This window comes from Colletotrichum spaethianum, assembly GCF_022836535.1.
Source record: "Colletotrichum spaethianum MAFF 239500 DNA, contig24, whole genome shotgun sequence".
In the NCBI taxonomy this organism is placed as follows: Eukaryota; Fungi; Ascomycota; class Sordariomycetes; order Glomerellales; family Glomerellaceae; genus Colletotrichum; species Colletotrichum spaethianum.
Genome location: NW_026054794.1, coordinates 476,330 through 497,228, shown reverse-complemented (window position 1 = coordinate 497,228; position 20,899 = coordinate 476,330). Strand labels below are relative to the sequence as shown.

The window sequence follows — 20,899 nt, the reverse complement described above, 5'->3', positions numbered from 1 at the left end:
GGGGGGGCTGTTGGGGAGAGTTGGAGATGCGCTGCTTTGGGCGCAGCAGGCCTGGAGGGAGCCGGAGGAGAGGGTCTTGGATGGGATGTGATGGCGAGGACGACGATGTCTTTTGCGGCATCGGCGAAGCTCCATACAAGATTGGAGGTTTTGTTGGGACGGCCCGCTGGATAGGATAGACTTGAATGGAGGCGTCATGACATAAAGACACTGTGGACCGGATGCCCACCACCAGGACCGGGCATGGTGATCAATGTTGAATCACGGACGAAGCGGGACCCTTGTGTTGTCTTTAACGGATTTGTCTCTTCTCTATAGAGGAGTTGTGATGGTCTTAGCCTCACGATATGTGATAACATGTACACATGATGATAGTTCCGGGAAGTCCACCCGCCGGCCCCACCCACCGTCTCGTCCATCGGTACCTAGATACCGCCTCCCAAGATGTTCCAAATAGCTTCCTCCTGTACGAGGCCCAAGGCTTCCCCATCTTGATTCTCGTCGCCCCTGTGTTCGTTCTTGTCTTTGATATTCGAAAACATTGCTCCGGCAAAAAAGCCACCGCCCAACGACAAAAGAAAAGATTCAGGTCCCATTTTGTAAAAAGATGCCCAGACGCCCAAAAGGTTTGTTCGCTGATGTCTCCCAGCCCATGTTTGGGGTTGCCCATTTGTCCCAAACTCCGTCGCTTTTTGATCTGTATGGCTGAGAAAGAAAACAAGGTTGAAAAGAAAAAGAAAAAGGCAAGAAACGAAAGTGAAAATAGTGTGTTGCCCGCTCTTCTGCGCAGTCAGACATTATAAGTGGTATCGTATCGATGAATGTCAAATGGTTAGATGGAAGGACTTTGCCGTCTTCAGTTCTCCCAGCTGTAACGCCGTTCCGCCGGTTGAGGAATGTGGATGAACTCGGAGCCGTCGAGGCGGTGAAGGCTTCGCAAGGAGTCCGACTCGACATCCTGGCTCCTGGCCTCCTCTCGGAGGCTCGCCTGCCTAGTCAGCTCTTGCGCCATCAGCTCCTCCTCGAACTCGGTCCAGTTGCTTCCCAGGGTGTCGGTTGAAATTCGATTCGCGGCCAGGACCTCGGGAATCGCTGCGACAACGGGGCTCACTTGGGGACGCACCAGCGGAGCAGGAATCGCTGGGGGCCCCGGCAAGGGGATGTTTTCCGGCAAGGGACCCAAGCAAATCACGTTGGTGAATTCAATTGGCGTCCTGTGGTGAATCGGAAGAGGAGAGGTGGGTAGAGAGGCAGGTGGAATAGACGCCGGCGTGTTGGAGTAGTTTGAAGCGCTTGGTATAAAGGCCTCGCTTTCAGGAGACACTGGCTGAACCATGGCGTTCCCGGGGATGTTGTGCGTGAAAACTGGTGAGTGGGAGGACGGGCCCTCCGTCAACGGGGACGGGAGATCCGACGTGCGGTTTGTCCATTCTCCTCCGCGCGGGCTCATTGGCGATGGTAGCGAGCCCCGGGTCGATGACGGGTTGTCACGGTATGTGGGAGACGATGGAGAGAACGACGATGTCGGTGATGAAAACGGCAGCGACCCAAACTCTTCGGGTCTAAAGGTGGCCACAGGACTCATGTCCTGCATCGACTTCTCTGCGGGTGGGATGTCTGCGGGGTTTTCGGGAGGGGTATACGCCGGCGCAGGGCTCTGGAGCCGAATTTCCACGTTTCTTCTTGCCAGCTCGTACGCTTCGAAGGGATTGGTGTCATCCGTCCCGAATCCTCTATGCTCAATGACCGACTTGCCGTCGTCGCAGTCCATTTCGGCTGGAACTACCGGTACCGGCAGTTCATATACGGCGTGGTTGGCGTCGGCCCCCACTTCAGCAGGATGGGAAGTGCTTCCCATGATCTCATGTGCGGAGCCTCTTTTGGCCTTCTTCTTGCCAAGGAGTTTGGTGAACACCTTGGCCACCGGGCTCCTTGATGGTTCTGGCATGATCGAGGAGGCGGCGTCCTTTCCGTCCTCCAATGCTCTGATCGCTGCCCTCGACTTCTTGTGGCGGCGATAAAGGTACCAGCACACGAGCATGACCACGCAGGCCGCAATCACCCCCCCCGCAATGCCACCCATCTGCGCCGTTGAGAGGCCATCATGCGAGTTTAATTGAGCCGGTGGCGGAAAGGGGCTGTTGCTGGGCTGCACAATGTTCTTTAGCTGCAGGGAGTGCAGCGGTGCATCCGGGAAGAGGGCCTGGTGGAGGGAGAAGACGCCACTATCGTATTTGGTGATCAAGTAGGCTTCCTGAAGGAACGATCTCCCAATGATAAAGGTGTCCGTCAAGTTGGATGCTCGTCGCAGAGGAAAGTAGGGAACGGCGGGTTCGCCGTATTGGATCGTCTCGCTCTGGAACGGGTACCGCAGGACCTGAGCGAAGGCTGCGGCAGTAATGGTGATATTGACGACGCCGGGAACCGTGAGTGGATGGCCGAAGTCGTCGCTGTTGTCGTGGCTGCTAAAAGAGAAGGTGAACGAGTAGGATGACGAGCCCGACTTGAAGTCGGCGTACTGGTCATTAGTGACTGTGTAGAGATTAAATGTGCTGTTGTAAGTCAGGTTGAAGGCTTGGGCGAACTGGTCGCAAACGACGTCCGGCAGCCAAAGATAGGGAGTCGAGCTGTCGATCATGGCAGTGAAGGAGGTTGACATGTTGGACAGGATCTGGGTGCTGATGTTCCAACCATCCGGTAGCGGCTTGTTCTGACCGGTGGATACTTGAATGCCGCGGACGAGGGCGTGAGGTAGTCCATCGCTGGGATCCAAGGTGAACTCGTTGTTGTGATCGATAAACCGGCTCGCATCGTAGCCTCCTAGTGTTACAGAACACGGCGTGCCAGCGGCGCCCACTGCATACAGTCAGATCAGATATTGGGCGAGGACGACTTCCGCACTCACTGTAGTAGGCTCCAGCAGTGAAACCATAGCTGTAGCTGGGAATCCAACCGTAACTCTTGACGGCTTGCGAGAGGGGCGACTCGGCAACCTGGTTGCCGAAGCTGCCTTTGGTGACGCCGAGGCCGAGATATCCAAGATAGTAGTCGGTGCTGTTGAGTGACGCAGTGATGATGTTGTCCATGCGCATTCCATCGCCCGTCAATAGAGTGGTCGAGAGCGTGTCCAACCCATAGTCACCATTTCCACCGTAGCCGAGGTATTCCAGGCCCAGCTGCCATGCGCCCAAAGGGTTCCAGGTTTTGGAGTCGGCAATGCTGAACACGTTACCTCTGGCACTGGTGCATAGCAGTTCGTCTTGTTGTATGTCAGCAAGAGCGTTCCGGCCGCAGCGCGCAGATCGGCATATAAACGCCGCCGGGGGATGGTGGGGAGGAGAACTTACTTGCAAGGCAGCCGCCGGCCCCAATGGCCCAGAATTCGGACAGAGACGTGCTCGGGAGAACGTTGACGGTCTGCCCGGGCGTGCCGACTTGGAGTCTGATTGTTGACCAGTTTCCATCGACACCGTACCTTGGAACGGTTAGGATGAGAAGCGCATGCTAAGCTCGAGCGGCACATACCAGTCATTGGAAGGAGTGAGAGCCATGGCGGATTGGCTCTGCGCGGCGGCGATGCCGGCAAGCACCATTGTAACGAGAGTGGTTGATAGCATGTCGTCGATGTCGAGGCGGAACCCGACCTGTGGCTCATTCAAGGTGCGCCGAGTCACCACGTCGTCTCTGCGATTTGCATGAGCGTCCCGGAGGAAGGCTGGCCGTGCGAAGGTGCGTCTCCATCAACGGAATCGATTGTCAAATCCGTCTACACAATGCGCTTTGTATACGCCGATTTCCTGTCCTAGTGCCCCACGGGTTGGCAGAGCGAAAGAGCAGGTCGAATTGGGTGATGGAAGGCCGTGAAGGAGCAAAATAAAGAAAACTCAAAATTGGAGCAGATGCGGAGGGGGGAAACGTGCAATTGAAGACTTGCGGGATGATCAACAGGAAAACTCACTTCTGCCATTGAATCGAGTGGGTGGCAGCGGAAGTAAGATAGCGTCCATGCCATGGCTATCCAGGGCAAGGACGGGCACAAGAGCCAACTCTGAACAAGGGCTGTGCCGCTCTCAGCGTGCCGAAGCAAGGGAAGGCCGGGGGTGGTCGAATGGCACGACGGGGGAGTGAGACAAGGACCAGGGCGCCGTCCAGCACCGGTCTGGTGGTCCTCCTCGTCTCCGTCGACATACCTTCTTGGGAAAGCTGGGGGCCGGGGTACAAAGCAGCGCAGCCCATGTTCAGTCGTCCCCTGTCTTGTTATCGACATACAGTGCTTTTGCCCGCTTCTGGTCAAGTGCGGCGGAGCAGCGACAAGCCACCCTTTTCAGCATGGCGCTGTCGCCGTCCCCTCCCTCGCGCCTCGTCGGCAACCATGTGTCCGCCCCCAAACGACCAAGGCGCTGCTGAGAGGAGGGAGGAGAGGGGGGTGATGTTGACGGCCTATGCAGGTTTGCTGCCATTGAGGGGGTTTTGATATTGACGATTGGGTTTTGTGCCGGCAAACATGGTGGTGGTAAGATAGTGGTACTACTGTTGAAGGGAGCACGGGGAGAGGTTCTGTTCCTCCCTGGACAGAAAGACTCGAGTTAGACGCGATAGACGAGGGCAGCGGCGGGACCTCATCCACAGCTGTAGATGACCCCCAAGTGGAATCGACAAGGGACTCGACGTAGTGACGGCGCTGTTTGCGCTCCAACTTGGCGCGCCTCTCGTCTGTTTGCGATGAGACAACTCTTGGCAGCAGGAGGACCGATCCAGCCCACGGGTCGTGAGGTGGCATTTTCTTCTTTTCCTTCCCCGTCTTTTTTTTTTTTTTTTTTTTGGTTTGGGCCATTGGCATAGCCGGACGCTCAGCTGGCACCAGCTGCCAAAGACTGTCGTAGCCGCCTAGAGATGGTTTGATGTGAGGTAGAGTTTGTAGGTCGTGTACGATGAGTTGAAGCGGCAGGAACCCGCCATCCCGCCAGCTGGGTCGCGCTTGGGCAATGGAACGCCTGGGCCTCCTTTGTCTGTGCGGTCGACTCTCACTGCTCCGTCGCATTCCAAGGGGCAGTCGGAGTCGGGACGGCCGACAGACTTGCAGGCCAAGACAGACACTAGATGAGTCGATGGATGATGGGGGGCCATGTTGAACTTTTGTTGCGTGTCCAGCTCTTTCGCCAAGACGGCCGATGCCTCGAAGTCGATGGCGTGCACCTCGCGGTCCTGAACAATCCCATTCCGGCGGGTGTTTTTTGGGACAGTGTGGCTGGTTATGGAATGCCATTGCAGACTGTTCCTTGCCAAAGGGCCATCGCGCCAAGGCTGCGGAAGCCGCGCAAGCGAGGCAATCTACATACTACTTGGAGCGCGACGAAATGGGAACTGTATCAAATGGAGCTGGTGGTGAGAAGCGTGGAAGACCCCGGTCTCTCGTGCCGGACTAGTCTCCGGTAAGGATCCTGAGAGGCCTCTACTGTACCTGTACACTACTAGGTATGTACTATGGTAGACGCATGCATACTGTAGTGGATGAATAAGAGAGAGCATGGCAAGGCATTGGGCATGACTTGGGATGCCTGTCAAGCCGACTTCCAGAAGCACTTGCCGTACACTACTATGTACCTCAGATGGGCAGGAACGAGACTCGAACCTTGGCCATTGGTTGACCCGTGCGCCATGCTGTACCGTACACACATAACCTGGTCTGTAACTACCGCATTAATCTATCACCAGTTGGCCGGAGTCTCCGTCTCCCAACTCCTTCCTCCTGCATATTGCTCACCCATCTTCAGTCAGCCTAATGGCAGATCGTTGTCTCTCTCGTCTCCGTCTCCCTCAATCCTCCTCCAAGTGACGCTCACGATAAACCGGAATGACCGCCATCGGTCTACAATTCACCCCTGTGCCAAGTAGAACTGGATGCAACCAAGTCTCCCCGTCACCCAGATCTCCAAACCCTCCCCCCCCCCTCCCCAGCCGATTGGCCTAGAGACTGGGCATGCAGGTCGCGACCACGGCCACGCACACGGCCTCACGACGTAGCAGCAAACGCACATCAAGGTCCCGCAGAAGCCGTTGGCCTCGACCCCAATGCAACGTGGGCCACTGGACGGATCCTCAGCGTCGAGTCCCTCTGCGCATACTGCATTCATCGTTGATCGTCAACAACCAACCCCACAGCTGAACGAAGACCCTGCGCCTTACCACCCAGGCCGTATACCCGCCGCCAAGGTTGCCTCTACTCAGGGTTCACTTCCCTCTTCCGTACAGCCTCGGAGCTCATAGTCGAGAGTCGGCCGTACTTCTCCAATTCGTTCCATCCGTGCCCCGTGTCTTGTACGACCAGCTCTGATAGCTCCCGCTCAGACATGCCTATAGGCATGCCGCCATCGCAGCCACGGCTACCGCCTCTACGATAAGCTTGCCCTTCTCTCCGTTGACAGTGACGGTGCCTGGCCGTTCCCGTCCACCGGATCAATGCCGGAATGTGGACGCTCGCTTTGACCCGCCACGCCTTAGCCCCACAACCTGTCGGTGGCTTCCAACCTGGACTACACTACACTGGACATCGGCTTCTTCGGGGCTCAGCTCAGAGGGTACCTAAATTGAGCTATAACAGCAGCTATAGCTCACGACCGATCGGCATGCCAAAGAAGTAGCAACAAAACAAAGTTTTCCTCTCAATCCATCGACCTCAATCAACCTGACACGCCCCATCAGCCTGGCCAGGCACAGCATCGCATGCACAACCCAGCGGCGTGGACGGCACTAGAATAAGACAAGCGGGACAGGCTGGTCGAGACTCGAGACTCGAGAGCAGCGGCACGCTGGGCAGCGCAAGTATTCCACCCTCCTTCGACCCGGAGAATGCGTCTTCCCGACATGCCCTCGCTTGCCGATCTTATTGATTGGGGCCTGCGCGCTGTCAATAATGCTGGTTTGCGACAGCAGCAGTGGATGACTTCCAACTGTGAGAGTGTGGGATGGAACTGCTAACAATAAGCATGCATTGCCAACACAGAGAGACACCGTCGAGCCGTCGATGAGGTTCCGGTCGGCACTGAATCATTGCCTCAAGCCAGTCGTCAGTGCGTGGACATTGGAGATGGTCATGGCCGCCGACTTCGTGCCGACTCGTAACATTGCCATGGCTTGGCGTTTTCTCATCGTTTAGAGGTGCCTTGGTTGGTCGCAACGTCTTGTTTTCCCAGTCAACTGAGGCGATTACGGCTCAAAAAACGAAGTCCTATCATCGTGTTGCCATGGTCTGATGTCGGTCGTCACCGACACTTGATGTATGCAAGTCGGAAATGGCGAAGAGCTCTCAGACTCCTACAATGCCCGCAACATCCTCATCCCCCACGTGCGCCGGTACGCTAGACGTGGCGGCCGACCACGGACGCATCATTTGTCATTTTGCGAGAAAATATTCGGGCGGTACTCGCCAAATCTCGCTGCAAATGCCGGGCGGGGAAGGTACGCTAGGCCCGTCTTGACAGTCCTGGGCTGCCCCTGTTCATCCACCACGCCAAAAGGCTGACCAATGTCGATGCATCAAGGCCTTGGTATATCTTTTGCATCTGAATCAACACGCCGTACTGGTGGAAAGTCAACCGCTTGGCACGGTGAGGTGTCCTGCTCGTCAGCTTGTGCACGCCATCTTTTCGTCAGCCCTACGCCGTACATTGTCAAACTACGTGTGTCTCGATGGCGTTTGTGGTTTGTGGCATTTGCTAGAATTTCTACCTCGGAATGCAACATGGAAGTCCACCGTTTCGGGACTTTGTCCTAGCACCGAACATACCACAACGGTTATTTGGGCGCCGCCGATGACAGATACATCTAGGTAGGCTGCCCTCTAGGTTGGATGGTCCTCAGGCACCAAGCTCATCGAGCCCTGCGTGTATGTCCTAGACATTTCACACACATCATGTCTTTGGATGCCCATTTTCCGGACCCACGGTGGTTGCACCCGTGTGCACTAGACTTTGTTGAAAGCGGGCCACAGGAAACTGTCTCAGCAATGCTCCCGTCATCGTCGGCACATGTCTGAAGTAGGAGCGGGAGGTAGTAGTGCAGCTAGCTGCGGACCTAGAATATAGCTCGTCGATTTAGGTACTAGGCTAGAAACGCACCGAGAACCCGTGTTTCCTGGGGGGATCGTCCCGAGATATGGCAAGCCGTCGATCAGTGCTCACCTTCCGGGCACAATGTACTTACTTTATCCCTCGTGCGGGTCAGCATCCGAACAGTTCTGAGAAATGCCGGCTGCTTGTTGTCGATAGCTTTCGTCAACGCGAAGTAGGATGTCACCGATGTTTGACGAATTTGCCTTGGCTGAGCTCATCTTCAACATGGGCCGGCTTGTCTGAGACCCCTTTCGGCTTAATAGTTAGCATCCTTTGAGATCTTCGCAGCTAGGCAAGTATAGGTTGCAACACGTTGTATCGCTCGAACAATGGCCTCTCTCGGGACTTACCGGCCCCCCTCCTTCGCATCTGCACGCCCTCGTCTTCCATTCGAAGCCACCGGGTCTAAATAGGACGCGTCCTTTTCACAGACCATGACTGGAGGCCGAGCCTGCAACTATGAATCCTCCGCTGCGACTCTAACAGTACCCCGAGGCTCGCAACGACGCAGCACCAGCTAGAGCTCCGATGCACTCTGTCGCGTCGGTCCCTTGTCCTTGAAAAGCAGCCCTTGGTGCTTACTACGACGCTACAGACCCAAGTGAGGCAATTCTCGGTTGAGGACAAGAAGGTTCGAGCGAACAATCCGAGCCGTACATCGAGGTGCAGTGGTCCAAAAACCAGCAGTGTACGGAACCCCCCTTGTTCGCTCTGGCTGTGGGCGGCGTTACGTTTCATCGACCGTTTTCCTCCTTTCTGCGGGCCCATCGAAGCTCCCGTTTTCACCCTACGTTATGAACGTTGCAATTTTGCGATGATTTTGGGCGTTGCAATTGACCGCCCGGGACTCACAGCTTTGTGGATGTTGTCGCGAAGGTTCTCACATTGCGTGGTGCGCTGAATGTCGAAGCGGGCAAGGATGTGCGGGAGATGGACAACGTGGGATCCGGGTCGACATGTCGACATGAAACTCGTTAACTTTGCGCTGCTGTTCCTGGTAATGTTCTCGAACACGGTCCATGCGACTTTTACAGGTGCGATGGTCTCCTCTAGAAGAAGCCTTACAAGACATTTGAGGATTGACGAGTAGCAGCGGGCCGCATTCCACGCGCTCCGAGACAGGTTGTCGTGTTCAACAACAGCACATCAGCATCGACGTCGGCAAGCGTCCCGTTGCAAGGTATCTCTTCGTCTGCAGTATCATACACGCAGGAGGCGACGACTCCAGCCAGCTTAACTACGTCCAAAAGTCTTACAACTCCATCTCCCAGCCAGCGATCGACACTCCCAGGATCCCAGGTTCTAGAAGAGAGCCTATCAGTGACAGGAGAGCCAGGAACAGCCGGTTCGCGCTCGGGGACATCAGACGAAACCAGTTCGCAGATCGCGGGCACTGAAAATGCAGCAAGGTCAGTCATTGCATGGCCTAGAACACGGCCGTCGTAGTCACGTCAGAACTTACAGAATCAAATTCAGTGGAATCTCCACGTCTATTGAAGTCTTGACTTCCCTGAACAACTTAACACCAGCCTCTACGGCAACGAGTTTCAATGTCTCAGCCTCAAGTGTCCCAACCCGAACGGCGGCCACAACGTCTCTATCGGCAACATCTTGGAGTATCAAATCGGCTGTTTCTAAAGGCAATGTCTCAATATCCGCGTCACCCAGCGGTAATTACAGCAGGGTTCTAACCAGCGTACCTGGCTCAGTCGAGGGAAGCGGCGATTTTATGACATTAACACTTACCGCAAAGGAAGGGTTTGAGCCAGACCTTGCTTGCATTTCAACCACAGACGGTGCAATCCCTACGACATGGTCTATCGTATACACATCGACGACGACATTCGTCGGAGACCCAGTAGAGTACATCCCGCCCGAGCCGGACATCACAATCCCGATTACCTGCAGCCCTTTGGCCCTGGGAACAGGCAAAGGGGAGTCGGCAGCGCCCGAGGCTGTAAGTTGTTCTTTGGTGGATGGTTTAGAGACATGTACGACTCTCGAGCCTCAGCCGTCCATCATGCGGACTCTGGCGCCCACGTTCAGTTCGTCAAAGGTGCGCCCCGAGACGACTTTCACGTTTGTCACGACGGCCAAGAATCCGTCCGTCATCTTTTCGCCCGTCAGCACTCCCCGGTACGGTCATGACTCTGAGACCAAGGCCCTGCAGGACAAACAAACTGCCGCGGAGCCCACCGCCAAGCCTCAGCCGTCCAACGACCAGAGGCCAACGAACCCACCTGGCTGGCCACGTGAAAGCGCCAAGGAGCCACCAAAGGCCACTTACAAGGTTACCGTGGCGCCGACCACGGTCATTATCAATGACCAAACGTTCAAGCAGGAGAACCCATCCGAGACCAAGCGGGTGACGGTGAGCGGCGCCGAATTCGTAATCAACCCGAGCGAGGTCCTCGGTGGAGGGACGGTCATAGACCGGCCTGGCAACGTTGGTCGCAGCACCATGGTCCCTTCCAGCACCGAGGTGGGAGGGTTGCCGGTGGTGGTCGCACCCGCAGGGACGCAGGACGTGGTCGTGGTCGGCGGCACGACGCTTCAGGTGCAGGCCACCCCGGTGACGATCGTGGTTCGAGGCCAGAAAGTCACAGTCCAGCCCTCAGCAATCGTTTTTCCGAGACAAACCGTATCGATCAGCCGCACCTCTCCAGCGCAGACAGAGATTGTCGTGGCCGGCGGCGAGATGGTCTCTGCCATTGGGCCGTCGGTCGTGGTCATCCGGTCGACGACCTTTACGTACGGCTTGGTTTCATCTACAATCACAAAGGTGGTGGACGATGATACTATTTTGATCGGGCCCTCAGGGGTCTCTGTGCGAAACGTCACCGTCGGCGGGCCCAATGCGAAGACGTCCGACTCGGCGTACGAGATCGTGGGCGGCGCGACGGTGACGCAGGCGGGCGCCTCGGTGGTGGTCGTGGACGGCACGAGCTTCACAGTCGGACCGGGGCGAGGGATCACGACAAAGGTCTTTGGCGGCGAGTCCATCACGATTGGGCCGTCCGGCGTCGTGATCTCGACCCTCACGCTTGCGTACCCGTTTGGGCCGACGGTGATTACGAGCGTCGACATCGACGTAGCAACGACGGCAGCGGCCCCGTCGCCGGTGCCGTCCGTGACGAAGAAGAAGAACGGTGGTGCGGCCGCCAGGCACGCGACGTCAAACGCAGGGATCCATTTTGGTTTCTGCATAGCGATCTGCGCCTGGGTCCTGGGGCGCATGGTTTGAGACACGCAAGGGACATGACATGCGCGCGTAAGGGCAAAGGCGTTCGACGGGCTTCTCTCCTTCGGTGACGGAACACACCAAGTGCTTCCATGCAGCAGGTAGGGCGCAAACAAGGCAGGGCAATACTGTTTTGGAATATGGGGCTCTGTAATGGCGGGAAGGGCTTAAGTCGTCGACATGGGAAGGGGAAAGAGGCTATTGATGTGTAACGCGATACCCAAGAGGGCCAAAGCAAACCGGGGGTCCCACCCGGAACGTGGGGGTGGTTGGTTCAACGGGACCCTCCTGGACTCCATGGCGAACCGTATTTCTATTAAAACTACTCTAGTACTATGGTACTAGGTGTGCAAACATAGCTCATGCTGCTATCAGGGCCCCCAGCAGAGGGGGCCCATGGAGCGAGGCTCTTAAGACCAGGCACATATACACCACGGCCATCTGCGGGTTACAGACCTTTGACCTTTGCCGGTGGGGGGGACTAGCTGTCCGTCGGCACCGACTGGCCGCAGCAGGCAGACCGGGTGCCGACGGATCCAAGAAATAGAAAAAAAAATGACGCGCATTGCATCTCTCGCCTAGCCTGTCAGATGCCGATCCAAAGTGTTCTAGAAAAAGGGGCGCCGTCGATGTAATTGGCGAGCGCGACCCGACTAGGCGAGCGGCTGAGGGCGGTTTGGGGCTGGAGGCGAGCAGAAGTTCAGATGATACACTTGCACGAGTCGAGGCCTTGAACACGCTCAGGAACGGTACGGTGCGAAACTAGCCGAGGAGAAGTTGGAGACACTCGGGTGACGAGACAATATACCGCTTACTGCTGGGCTGGGCTTTGATACTATCGTGGCAGGTCTCACGTGCTCAACCAAGAGAACCTTAATTACTGCTGTTCCTTTGACTTGGTCTATCTTTTGATATTTCTCTCATCTTCCGGGGGACCTTGGCTTGGACCTGTTGATACTTCACGACCGCGAGGCTCTATGGTGCCATTTGGCGCGTCTCTTTCGTCTTTCCGTCGCCCTGGCGGGAAGAGCGTGGAGGGGTAATGAGGGGTTTGCACAGGGTCCGCATTCGCACATGGGGGCCCCTACGTCACGGTTCCCTGATCTCGGGGAGGACGAAGGTGGTCCGTCGACCCCTGGGTTCCTCGTCGGTGTGGAGACACCCCAGCGTGGTGTACTATGTGCGCGCGCCACACGCACGCACAGGACAGAGCAGGCAGCGCAGCCCAGGCTGGGCTGCGCTTCCCATTCCCAGCCTTGGCGGCGTGCAGCCGATATGGGGCCCGGCACACGGGTCGCTATCGACTGGGGGGGGGGGGGGGGGGATGAATACGCGAGTGTTATCCCGCGACCCTCTCGTTTGTCGCTCCCCGCGGTGGCCGCAGCGGGTGCCCGTGAAAGAAGGCCGAAATCGCCGTGGCCCGCGCCCTCGCGGCGTCTTGGCCCGCGCGGGAGGGCACAATCTATGCACGACCCGGTTTCGAACGCCAAGGGCCGCCGTGGAAGGGCAAACCATGCCCGCGCTGCTACGCGTTTCTGTCTGGTGAGGGTTCTCATGTATATGGAGGTCCACGCCTCGGCATCTTCAGCCCTGTGGTCCTGTACGCGCGCGCGCGTGTGCATGTGTATGTGTTCTCGACTTCACCCGCAATCTGGGAGCGTGAATGTTTCCCATTTCCCTTGAAAGTTCCCCTGACGATCCTTCCTTATGGGGCAAAGAAGGTTCGGGCGGTCGACGGGGGCATGAGACGGGTAGTGAGGCCGATTATGGCTTGATTAATTTGCTCGCAGACGGCAGAATGAAGGGTGTCATTGGTGGTCGCTGCAGGTCCAGAACGTCTCCACGCGGCGGAATAGCAAAGCCGAGAGGGTGTATAGAATTAGAGTTGCTTGAGTCACCGACGTATGGTCATCGCCATATACCTCTCCGACTAGTCACCTATCAACGGCTTCGAAATCAGATGGTGCTCCTTGTTCACTATGTCCCCGACGTGATAGCGAACTCTAGTCTGAAGGCACGTGTCTCTGAAAAAAAGGGAGGCCGGGCTGCAAGTAGAATGAGACGCGTACACGGCGGATAAGCCGTTGTATTGCCACGCCAGTTGCCTGGCGGGAGGCTCGGACGGAGTGGTTCGCGGATCGGAGTGACGGATGCTCCGATTCGGCGTCACCCCCGTGGTTGGAATGGCAAGGCGGATCACATTGCTGACGTGCCCGGGCCGGTCTCTGGAATGGACGTGTTCGTGTTCGCGCGAGATGCCAGCCCTACGGCCGATCTTGGGTTGTTGAGATACTCGCGGCATCTGCGGCCTAGAGCTTGCGATCGCCATCGTATGTCTCATGGAAGCATGCTGGCGTTGTATCTGACTGGTAACAAAGTGATCGTGAGTCTCGGGGCTCGCCGTGTGGAATGTTGGGGGTGGGGGAACAAGCTGAAGGGCTGGAGGGCTTTGGTGGCTTGCTTTTTGTGCGGGATGCTGAGTTGAACAGGAATGTCGAAAGACGACTGTTTTGGGTTAAAGAACTCAAGGTGACGGTTTAAGGATATTAGGCATGTGAAGAGCGTCATGGGCGTATCATGGTTGATGTTTGTTGGCTTGCTGAAGTGAGACGGTATTCGGGGAGGATCTCCATGATGTGGAGGAAGACTTTAGAGACATCAGCGAGCTCGTCATTGAGTAACAAACAAAAACAAAAGAGGTCACGCTTCGCCAGCTGCTGTCCTATCCGTAATACTCTCTTCACTCACTTTTGCTATTCAGATGTACACAAGCTCATAGAGGACTCTCTAAAACCGTTAATGGTATTTGTCTTACTATCCAGAAGGTGTCTTGCGATAGCTTGCCATCGACCTATTGTGTTTGAAAGCAATACATTCTTTCGTCGACCCTTGGGCTGGGTACTCCGAAACTGGTAGTTCTGGTCCGTTGGATCTACTTCTGCCACGGATTTATGTGGTGTTTTGACACCTCGCGACCATCAAGCACTCTCGTCTGCCTTACTAATCCCAAACCACTAGTGAACGGCCCTCATCCCAGAGCTTCCGAGCACTGAAGGACACAGATTAGTACTATCAGAGTGATTTCACGGCTATGGAACTGCTTATAATGAGATGCAATTTACTGGCAATGAGTCGACCAGGCCAAGAGATGGGAGACCGTGAGAGGTCAGGCCGTGTCGGTGTACTCTGCCAGCCGGCTTTCTGCCTGGTCTAGTCGACACCAGTGACTGGTACAGAGTGTGCCGCAATCGGTTGTGCAGATAAGAGAGTTCCGATTCTATAGATGACTATTTGGTTGGCCTCTAGCTGCCGTCTGGACCCTACCCTCCATCAATCTCGGGCTCGCCGAGTTGGTTGGACTCACCCAAGTCCGTTGGATGGATGTCTCCGTCATCATGGCGGATTACGAGGCCGGATGCTTATGGTCACGCCTTGGGGCCGCATTCTGAATCTTAAAGTCCTTGACAGAGTGTCTATCGGCCGGAAAATCTTGGGGCAAGTTTCCGCGTCGATTTGAACCAGTCAAGACGCGCTCTGTTCGAGATACCCGTCCCAGACGAAGAAAAGTCGCCGATTACAACTGTTCCTGTGTGACTGAAGCGGGCAACGGACTGTCAATAAAGCTTCTGGATCTGCGTTGCATTTTTCGTATCAGCAGCTTCACGGTAACCAGGGAAAAGGGCAATTAGATCAGCAACCACGTGTTCCGTTGTGGAAAAATTCATCGTTCACTCTTGATAGAGACAAGAGACCTAGAAGCGAGGTAAGGTTGGCTCACAGTGTGATATTCCCGACCATGTGTAAGTTCCACCGACGGTGGGAACAAGCGTCTACATTTTCATTACAAATGTAGACCGCCTGAGCATCGCTTTCCTTGTGCAACCGTGCCCTCCACCTGTCCTGTCAGTTGTACCCACCACTAGGAGATTTAGAGATGCCGTTGACTTCCTCAGCCAGGCTAAGAGGGTGATGTGAAGGATTCGCTAGGTAGGAGAATCTTGTCATTGACGCAAGACAGATGGCTCATTCCTGGGTTATTTGACACTGATATCGATGATTGTCGAGAAGAATGCAAACCCTGAGTCCGGCGGTGGTTTGCCCTTCGCCAGAGATCTCGCGATGCCTATCGGAAGAGGTCAAGGGCAATGGCCAAGGAGGCAATATCGAACGATGATGAGACTGCCTGATCTTACAATCCATCCCCGGGACTCAGTGCCTTCTGGTATACATGCCCTTTTAAAATGGACCCATTACTCAAATCGTGCCTGTTCTTCCACTTTGACAAACAGTGTTGCCTGTTGCGCGAAAAGTGAAATTGCTCAGAATGGACCTCTATAATAACCAACGACTCGATGAGTTCCATGCCGGATGGTCCTCACACATGTCCACTTCACCCCAAACTTGCAGTCCAAGCCCACAGCATCGCCAGGGTACGGCCTGGCAACATACAACAACCCTTGTACTCGTTGATGCTGTCTGGATAATGAGAACAGAATGCCCGAATTACGGTTTCGAGCACACACGTTTGGGGGGTGATTTCCATATTTCAAGCACCATATGAAAGTCACCCCTGATATACGAATTTTTCTCTTTGGGGTATTTGCTCATTGTGACCTTGAGAAACTTCACCTGACACATCTTACGCAGGTCGATGGAGTCGCTGTCTCTTTCCTAATCGTTGAGGCGGCTTGGTAGGGAGAGATCACGAGCAGATAGCAGGTATTGCTAGGTAGCTCCTATCTCATTCAACCATTGAAGGTCCGAGGCTGGCAATATTCACATTAGCCGTATTGGTACCAGCAAAAGACGCTACGATCACGGTCACATTACTAGAATTAAAGCCCGCTGCATGTCATTGGTATCGCTCAATAACTATATGTTTTGTAAGGCTCGCAATAAACTTTTACCTATGGCAAGGAGCCTTGACGAGGGCAAGCAAAATTGGAATTCCGCTTGCGACGAAGTATAATCAGAAGCATTAACTGCAGCAAAGCAGAGGAAACGAAACATATCGGACCATAGCAACCACACGGAACCAAGAACAGCGCAGCAACCAAGCACACTCTCTCACATCTTGCCTTTGCCCTTGCCCCTAGTCTCCAACATGGGAAACTCTTCAGGCTGTATGCCAAGACCCGTTTGGTCGTTGACAGTAGCTTCCTGAAGGCTAAGCTTCAACGCCAACTCCAGATCATCATCTCTGGGCGTAGCGTGACTAGCAGATCCGGCACTGCTAAGCCTCAGAGCCAGTTCGAGGTCGTCGTCTCTCGGCGTGGCTCTACTGGAGGAACCAGCCTTGGAAGCTGCAACCGGCATATAGCTTGCGGACGGCGATGTGGAGGGCGATCTTCTAGTCTTCTTTGACGGCTTTGGCTTGTACTTGATGGCAAAGTCGAAGTCACCAGAACTGTTCTTGCGCGGTGACTGCTCCACATCATTGGTGGCCTCCATTAAGGAGAGGCGAAGCGCTTGCTGAAGTTGCTGCTCGTACTCGTCCTCTTCTTCGACAACGGGAGGGGGCGGAGTGAAGCCAGTGACGCTAGGCTCCGGGGTGATTGTGTCCACGGTGCTCTCGCTGAAGGAGGAAGCGGTATCGAAGCTGGCCTCGGCGGCTGAACCAGTGTCACTGGCACTGGTGCGACGTTGCTCCTCAAGCAGAAGGGTCTCCTGTGAAATCATCTCTGCGTACTGGAGTGCCTCCTCTTCGGTCAAATCGCCAAAGGCGCCAACGCCGAATCTGTTGCGCAGCCATGCATCTTCCCGAACCTTCTGTTCTTCTTCACGGCGTAGCTCCGCAGTTTCGGCAGCTATATACCCTGAGACGTTGCCTCCCTGTCGACGAGTGGCCAGTCTGCCGTGGACATCAGCATGTCGAAGGCGACGTTTGCGGCCCGGCGGTTGGCTGGTTGCGCTATAGGCCCAGTAGCGAAGGAAGGCACCAAAAGATGTGATACCGCGCAGCACGGTAGGATCAGGGTCGAGATAGATGGCCCGCACAGCTGAGTAGGTATCACTCTGAAGAGCGGGATTCATCGTCATCATGTGACGCGGAACGCGCCCATTCGATCGGCCGTTGAGTGTGCGGAGAGGTTCAAGGGAAGATGCCAAGGGATCCCATGCTTGCACCAAACCATCGCTTCCACCATGAACCAGGTACAGCGCCGTCAAGGCCAAGCAACTGATCTCTGGTGAGTCTGTTTGAATCACACGGAGTGGCGCTACTTCTGTAACGTTGCGTTGATCGCGACAATCCCAGACGACAACGGATCCGTTCTTGGTGCCAATTGCCAGCATCCGCGTTCTTCGACCAGGAATCTCCGCCATGGAGTCTGCAGTAAGGGGACTCATGGTGGGAGTAGCAGCAGATTTGTGATCAAAGTGGAGGGGATCCTCCAGTAGCGTAAGGAGGGCGTGGGATGACAGATCGAGAGCAGACGCAGTGATTTCCGACGTGCCGTAGCTGCCAAGTGTCATTGTCGCAACAGTCCACTCATCCGAAGAGTCGAGTGTTGCCTGCGGAGTCAGCGAGCCCGACGAAATGGGTGTGGCATCGCCCACTGTCGGAACAGTAGCGGTCGTCGACGCAGTCTCAGGATGATAATCTTTGCCAGGACCGAATATTGACTCCGGCGCTTCGGGAATATCTTGTGCGAGATCAGTCGGACCATCGGAATCCTCTGGTCTCTGTTGAGGCGTTTGGGAAAAGGCCCTGGTGTAGCGAGTAACTCTCGGCGGGATGGTTTCGTCGAGGCCGCACTGGATGGATACAATGACCTCCCCAGCACCGCTGGCATCGTCGTTTGCGAAATCAACCTCAAGTCTTCGTCTCATGTCCCAGCCTTCGCAAACCTTGCGAAAATGGGATGGCTTGTAGCGCAGAAACTTCTCAATCTCGCGGGCTTCCGCAACAAGCTGTTCCTTGCTCAGCTTCATGGCGTCGGCTGGCGATCGAGGAGAATAGGCGCCTCGGAGAGCATGCTTGTCAAACTCATCAGGCCGAGCTTGGCGACGTGTTTCGTCGACAAGCCGCCAGTAGACCGAGCGAGCTGCGTACCACGCATTCTTGGTTACATCTTCACCTTTGGACCGATTCAAGGTGGTTTTAGGCGTGTCGACAAGGTAGTATACCTCTCCCAGAGCGTTCAGGGCAACGGCCCAAATGCGTTGAGCAGTCTTTCGCTTTTGCGTGTAGTGGTCATCGACCTTGATTGAGATGATGGGCACACCAGGGCTGAGGACCCATCGCGCCGTCATCTCGCCGTTCGGATGCCGAGGACCACTCCCGTCTCCATGGAGAGCATATGATGTGATGATGCCGAGTGTAGAGCCCGTCATGATGCCAACCGTCGAGTGCGTCATGTTTGGAACGGCGGTGGATTTGGCAATCCAGACACTAGAGATTGCTTCCGACAGCTCCGGGATCTTGGGAATATCGGGGTAGGTGTCTACCACACCAGTGTCGCTGCCAAGATATCTACCATGCAATTCGTTGATCGGGCGATAATACGCACGGCCACCTGGAAAGCCCTCACCAGAGAGCACGCCGTAAGGATGGCTGACGTCCATGATATTCGGGCATGCGGCAGGACCATCTCCTAGGCCGTATGGCTCAAGATTGGGGAACGCCTCGTCGAGCTGAAGGATGGAGAAAGGGTCTCTGAAGCCCCATTTCTCCACTTTGCCGATGAAAGGATCGCTGAGAGTTGCGACGCCCAAGTCCGAAGCACCGTGAATAACTCTGGGGGCCTTCTTCGCAGAAAAGTCGGCATGGAGGTGGGTTACAGCCCATGGCAGCTTCGAGTTGTACGTCAAGACGGCGCTGGTCTTCTTGCCACCTCGGCCAGATGCCCCGATTCCGCCAGACTTGTTTCCTGGTTTACCTCTGATGAGGCCCCGCAGAAGACGGGTTCGGAGCAAGTATTCGCTCCTCCAGGTCGCAAGGGAAGTCAGACGCGAGAAGTAGCGCGCCTCAGACCGGACAAACTCCGACGGGTCATAGTCCAACGGTCCCGACCGACTCTGATCGGTCTTGACAGCCATACTGTCATGGCCCGGAAAGAATCGCAAAAACGCCATTCGCCACGCATGTGGGGTCGTAACGAGGGAGTAGAAGCGCTTCGACACAAGAGCTATCGCCGAGTGAGAGTCGGGATGCAGGTGAGAGAGGATATGGGTCAAGATTTCTACAGCATGTATGTCAGTCCATGACCAGCCCTGAAGATTCTGCAAAAGGGGCGTACCATTGGGAAAGTCCGTAAGCTGTACGCCATCTGGTCGAGCATCGGATCGCTTGATGACTTTAAAGCCCAGGGCCTGCCGAGGCGTCGACGGCGTCAAGGCATTCTCGTAGTCGATCACTCGCTGACCAGCAATAGCTTGGTGACCTTCGGGACACGCTGCATAGGGGACGCTCAACCGTCGAAGCCTCTCGTCAAGTTGGGAGGCGCTGACGGCATCGAATGAGTCATGGCGGCCGGCGTCTGGGACAGAGCGCGGGGATGCGCTGCCCGGGTCCTCGCGGCGAAGTTGAGCGACGCCGGTCGGCTGGTGGGGTGGAGAAGAGCCATGCTGAATTGAAGGAGAAGATGTCGAGGGGTTGTCTTGTTGATGCTGCGTTTCTGAAGACTCAGTCGGCCGATGTTGCATAAAGCTGTGGTGGGGGAGGTCGTGGGCAGGTTGCAGGCGACTGTGCAAAGACGATGTGCACAGTCTTTGGGTTGAAAGAATGATTTGGAAGACGAAGATGCGCGAGATGCGTAGAGAGTATGCGATGCGATTGCTTGTGAGGAGTAACGTGTCTATGTCGTGTAGAGAGCTCAAGTATAGCCTTTGGAAGTCGCGTTTCGTGACGAAATGACCGGGAGATTGCGGGCGGGCGCTGGTGGAGGTGGAATATCCCCGGGCCGGATTCTTATCGCGCGTCTTCCTTATCACGCCCACTTACTTTCAATGCCGTCATCAGCAACACTGCGAGAGCATATCTTCGTCCACGTTTGCGTCGTACTCAAGATGGCATTGCTAGTATTGATATCGCACTGAAATTCCAAAGGCTGCAATTCTGCGTAAGCTTAAGATCCCTGCCTCACGGTACATGCTTGCTCGCGCATGCTGCATCTCCAAATCGGGGTGGCAATTCCCAAGCAAAAGTCATCACCAATGACTAACACAGTTCAGTCGGTGATATATGTATTCCTTCCTGAGGGGAGGCCAATTGGTGCATGCGTATGACGAGGCAAAAGACCATGCAAAAAGCAGTACATCTCGTCCTCCACTCAGCCAACCGGGCCTGGTTGAGTCGGGCGATGTGGTCCGTACCCACCAAAACCTTTGCGCAAAGGACAAAAGATGAAGATGCGGCCAGTGTGGATTGAACACACGACCTTCAGATTAAATGATTGAAGTTGACTTCAGTCTGACGCTCTCCCAACTGAGCTATGTCCGCCACGATCTTCGAGCTGAGATGCCAAAGATTTCGACTGAGCTGCCCTAAGACCCCATAGTGAGTGGAGAGCAATCTCTGATGGTTGATGGGTGGATCCCTACGAGT

At 55.5% G+C, this 20,899-nt stretch overlaps 4 protein-coding genes and 1 non-coding gene across 5 annotated transcripts; 2 read left to right on the top strand and 3 right to left on the bottom strand.

Moving 5' to 3' along the window:
• Positions 1 to 856: 856 nt before the first annotated feature.
• ColSpa_08788 (uncharacterized protein) lies at positions 857 to 3,593 on the bottom strand (the record flags this gene model as incomplete). Its single annotated transcript, XM_049275000.1, has 4 exons — positions 857 to 2,856; positions 2,906 to 3,259; positions 3,348 to 3,475; positions 3,526 to 3,593. 4 exons carry the CDS (start codon positions 3,591 to 3,593, stop codon positions 857 to 859), a joined length of 2,550 nt encoding a protein of 849 aa, XP_049130957.1.
• Positions 3,594 to 6,864: 3,271 nt separating this feature from the next.
• On the top strand, positions 6,865 to 7,156 carry ColSpa_08787 (uncharacterized protein; the record flags this gene model as incomplete). The annotated part of the gene is made up of 2 exons (XM_049274999.1): positions 6,865 to 6,960; positions 7,004 to 7,156. The coding sequence occupies 2 exons, from the start codon at positions 6,865 to 6,867 to the stop codon at positions 7,154 to 7,156; spliced, it is 249 nt and encodes an 82-aa protein (XP_049130956.1).
• Positions 7,157 to 10,131: 2,975 nt separating this feature from the next.
• Positions 10,132 to 11,355, top strand: ColSpa_08786 (uncharacterized protein; the record flags this gene model as incomplete). Its single annotated transcript, XM_049274998.1, has 1 exon — positions 10,132 to 11,355. One exon carries the CDS (start codon positions 10,132 to 10,134, stop codon positions 11,353 to 11,355), a length of 1,224 nt encoding a protein of 407 aa, XP_049130955.1.
• A 5,064-nt stretch (positions 11,356 to 16,419) lies between these two features.
• On the bottom strand, positions 16,420 to 19,998 carry ColSpa_08785 (F-box/WD repeat-containing protein pof10; the record flags this gene model as incomplete). Its single annotated transcript, XM_049274997.1, has 2 exons — positions 16,420 to 19,481; positions 19,593 to 19,998. 2 exons carry the CDS (start codon positions 19,996 to 19,998, stop codon positions 16,420 to 16,422), a joined length of 3,468 nt encoding a protein of 1,155 aa, XP_049130954.1.
• Positions 19,999 to 20,704: 706 nt separating this feature from the next.
• On the bottom strand, positions 20,705 to 20,794 carry ColSpa_tRNA_232. Its single transcript is given in 2 exon segments — positions 20,705 to 20,740; positions 20,758 to 20,794. It is a non-coding gene; the product is annotated as a tRNA-Phe (tRNA).
• Positions 20,795 to 20,899: the final 105 nt, after the last annotated feature.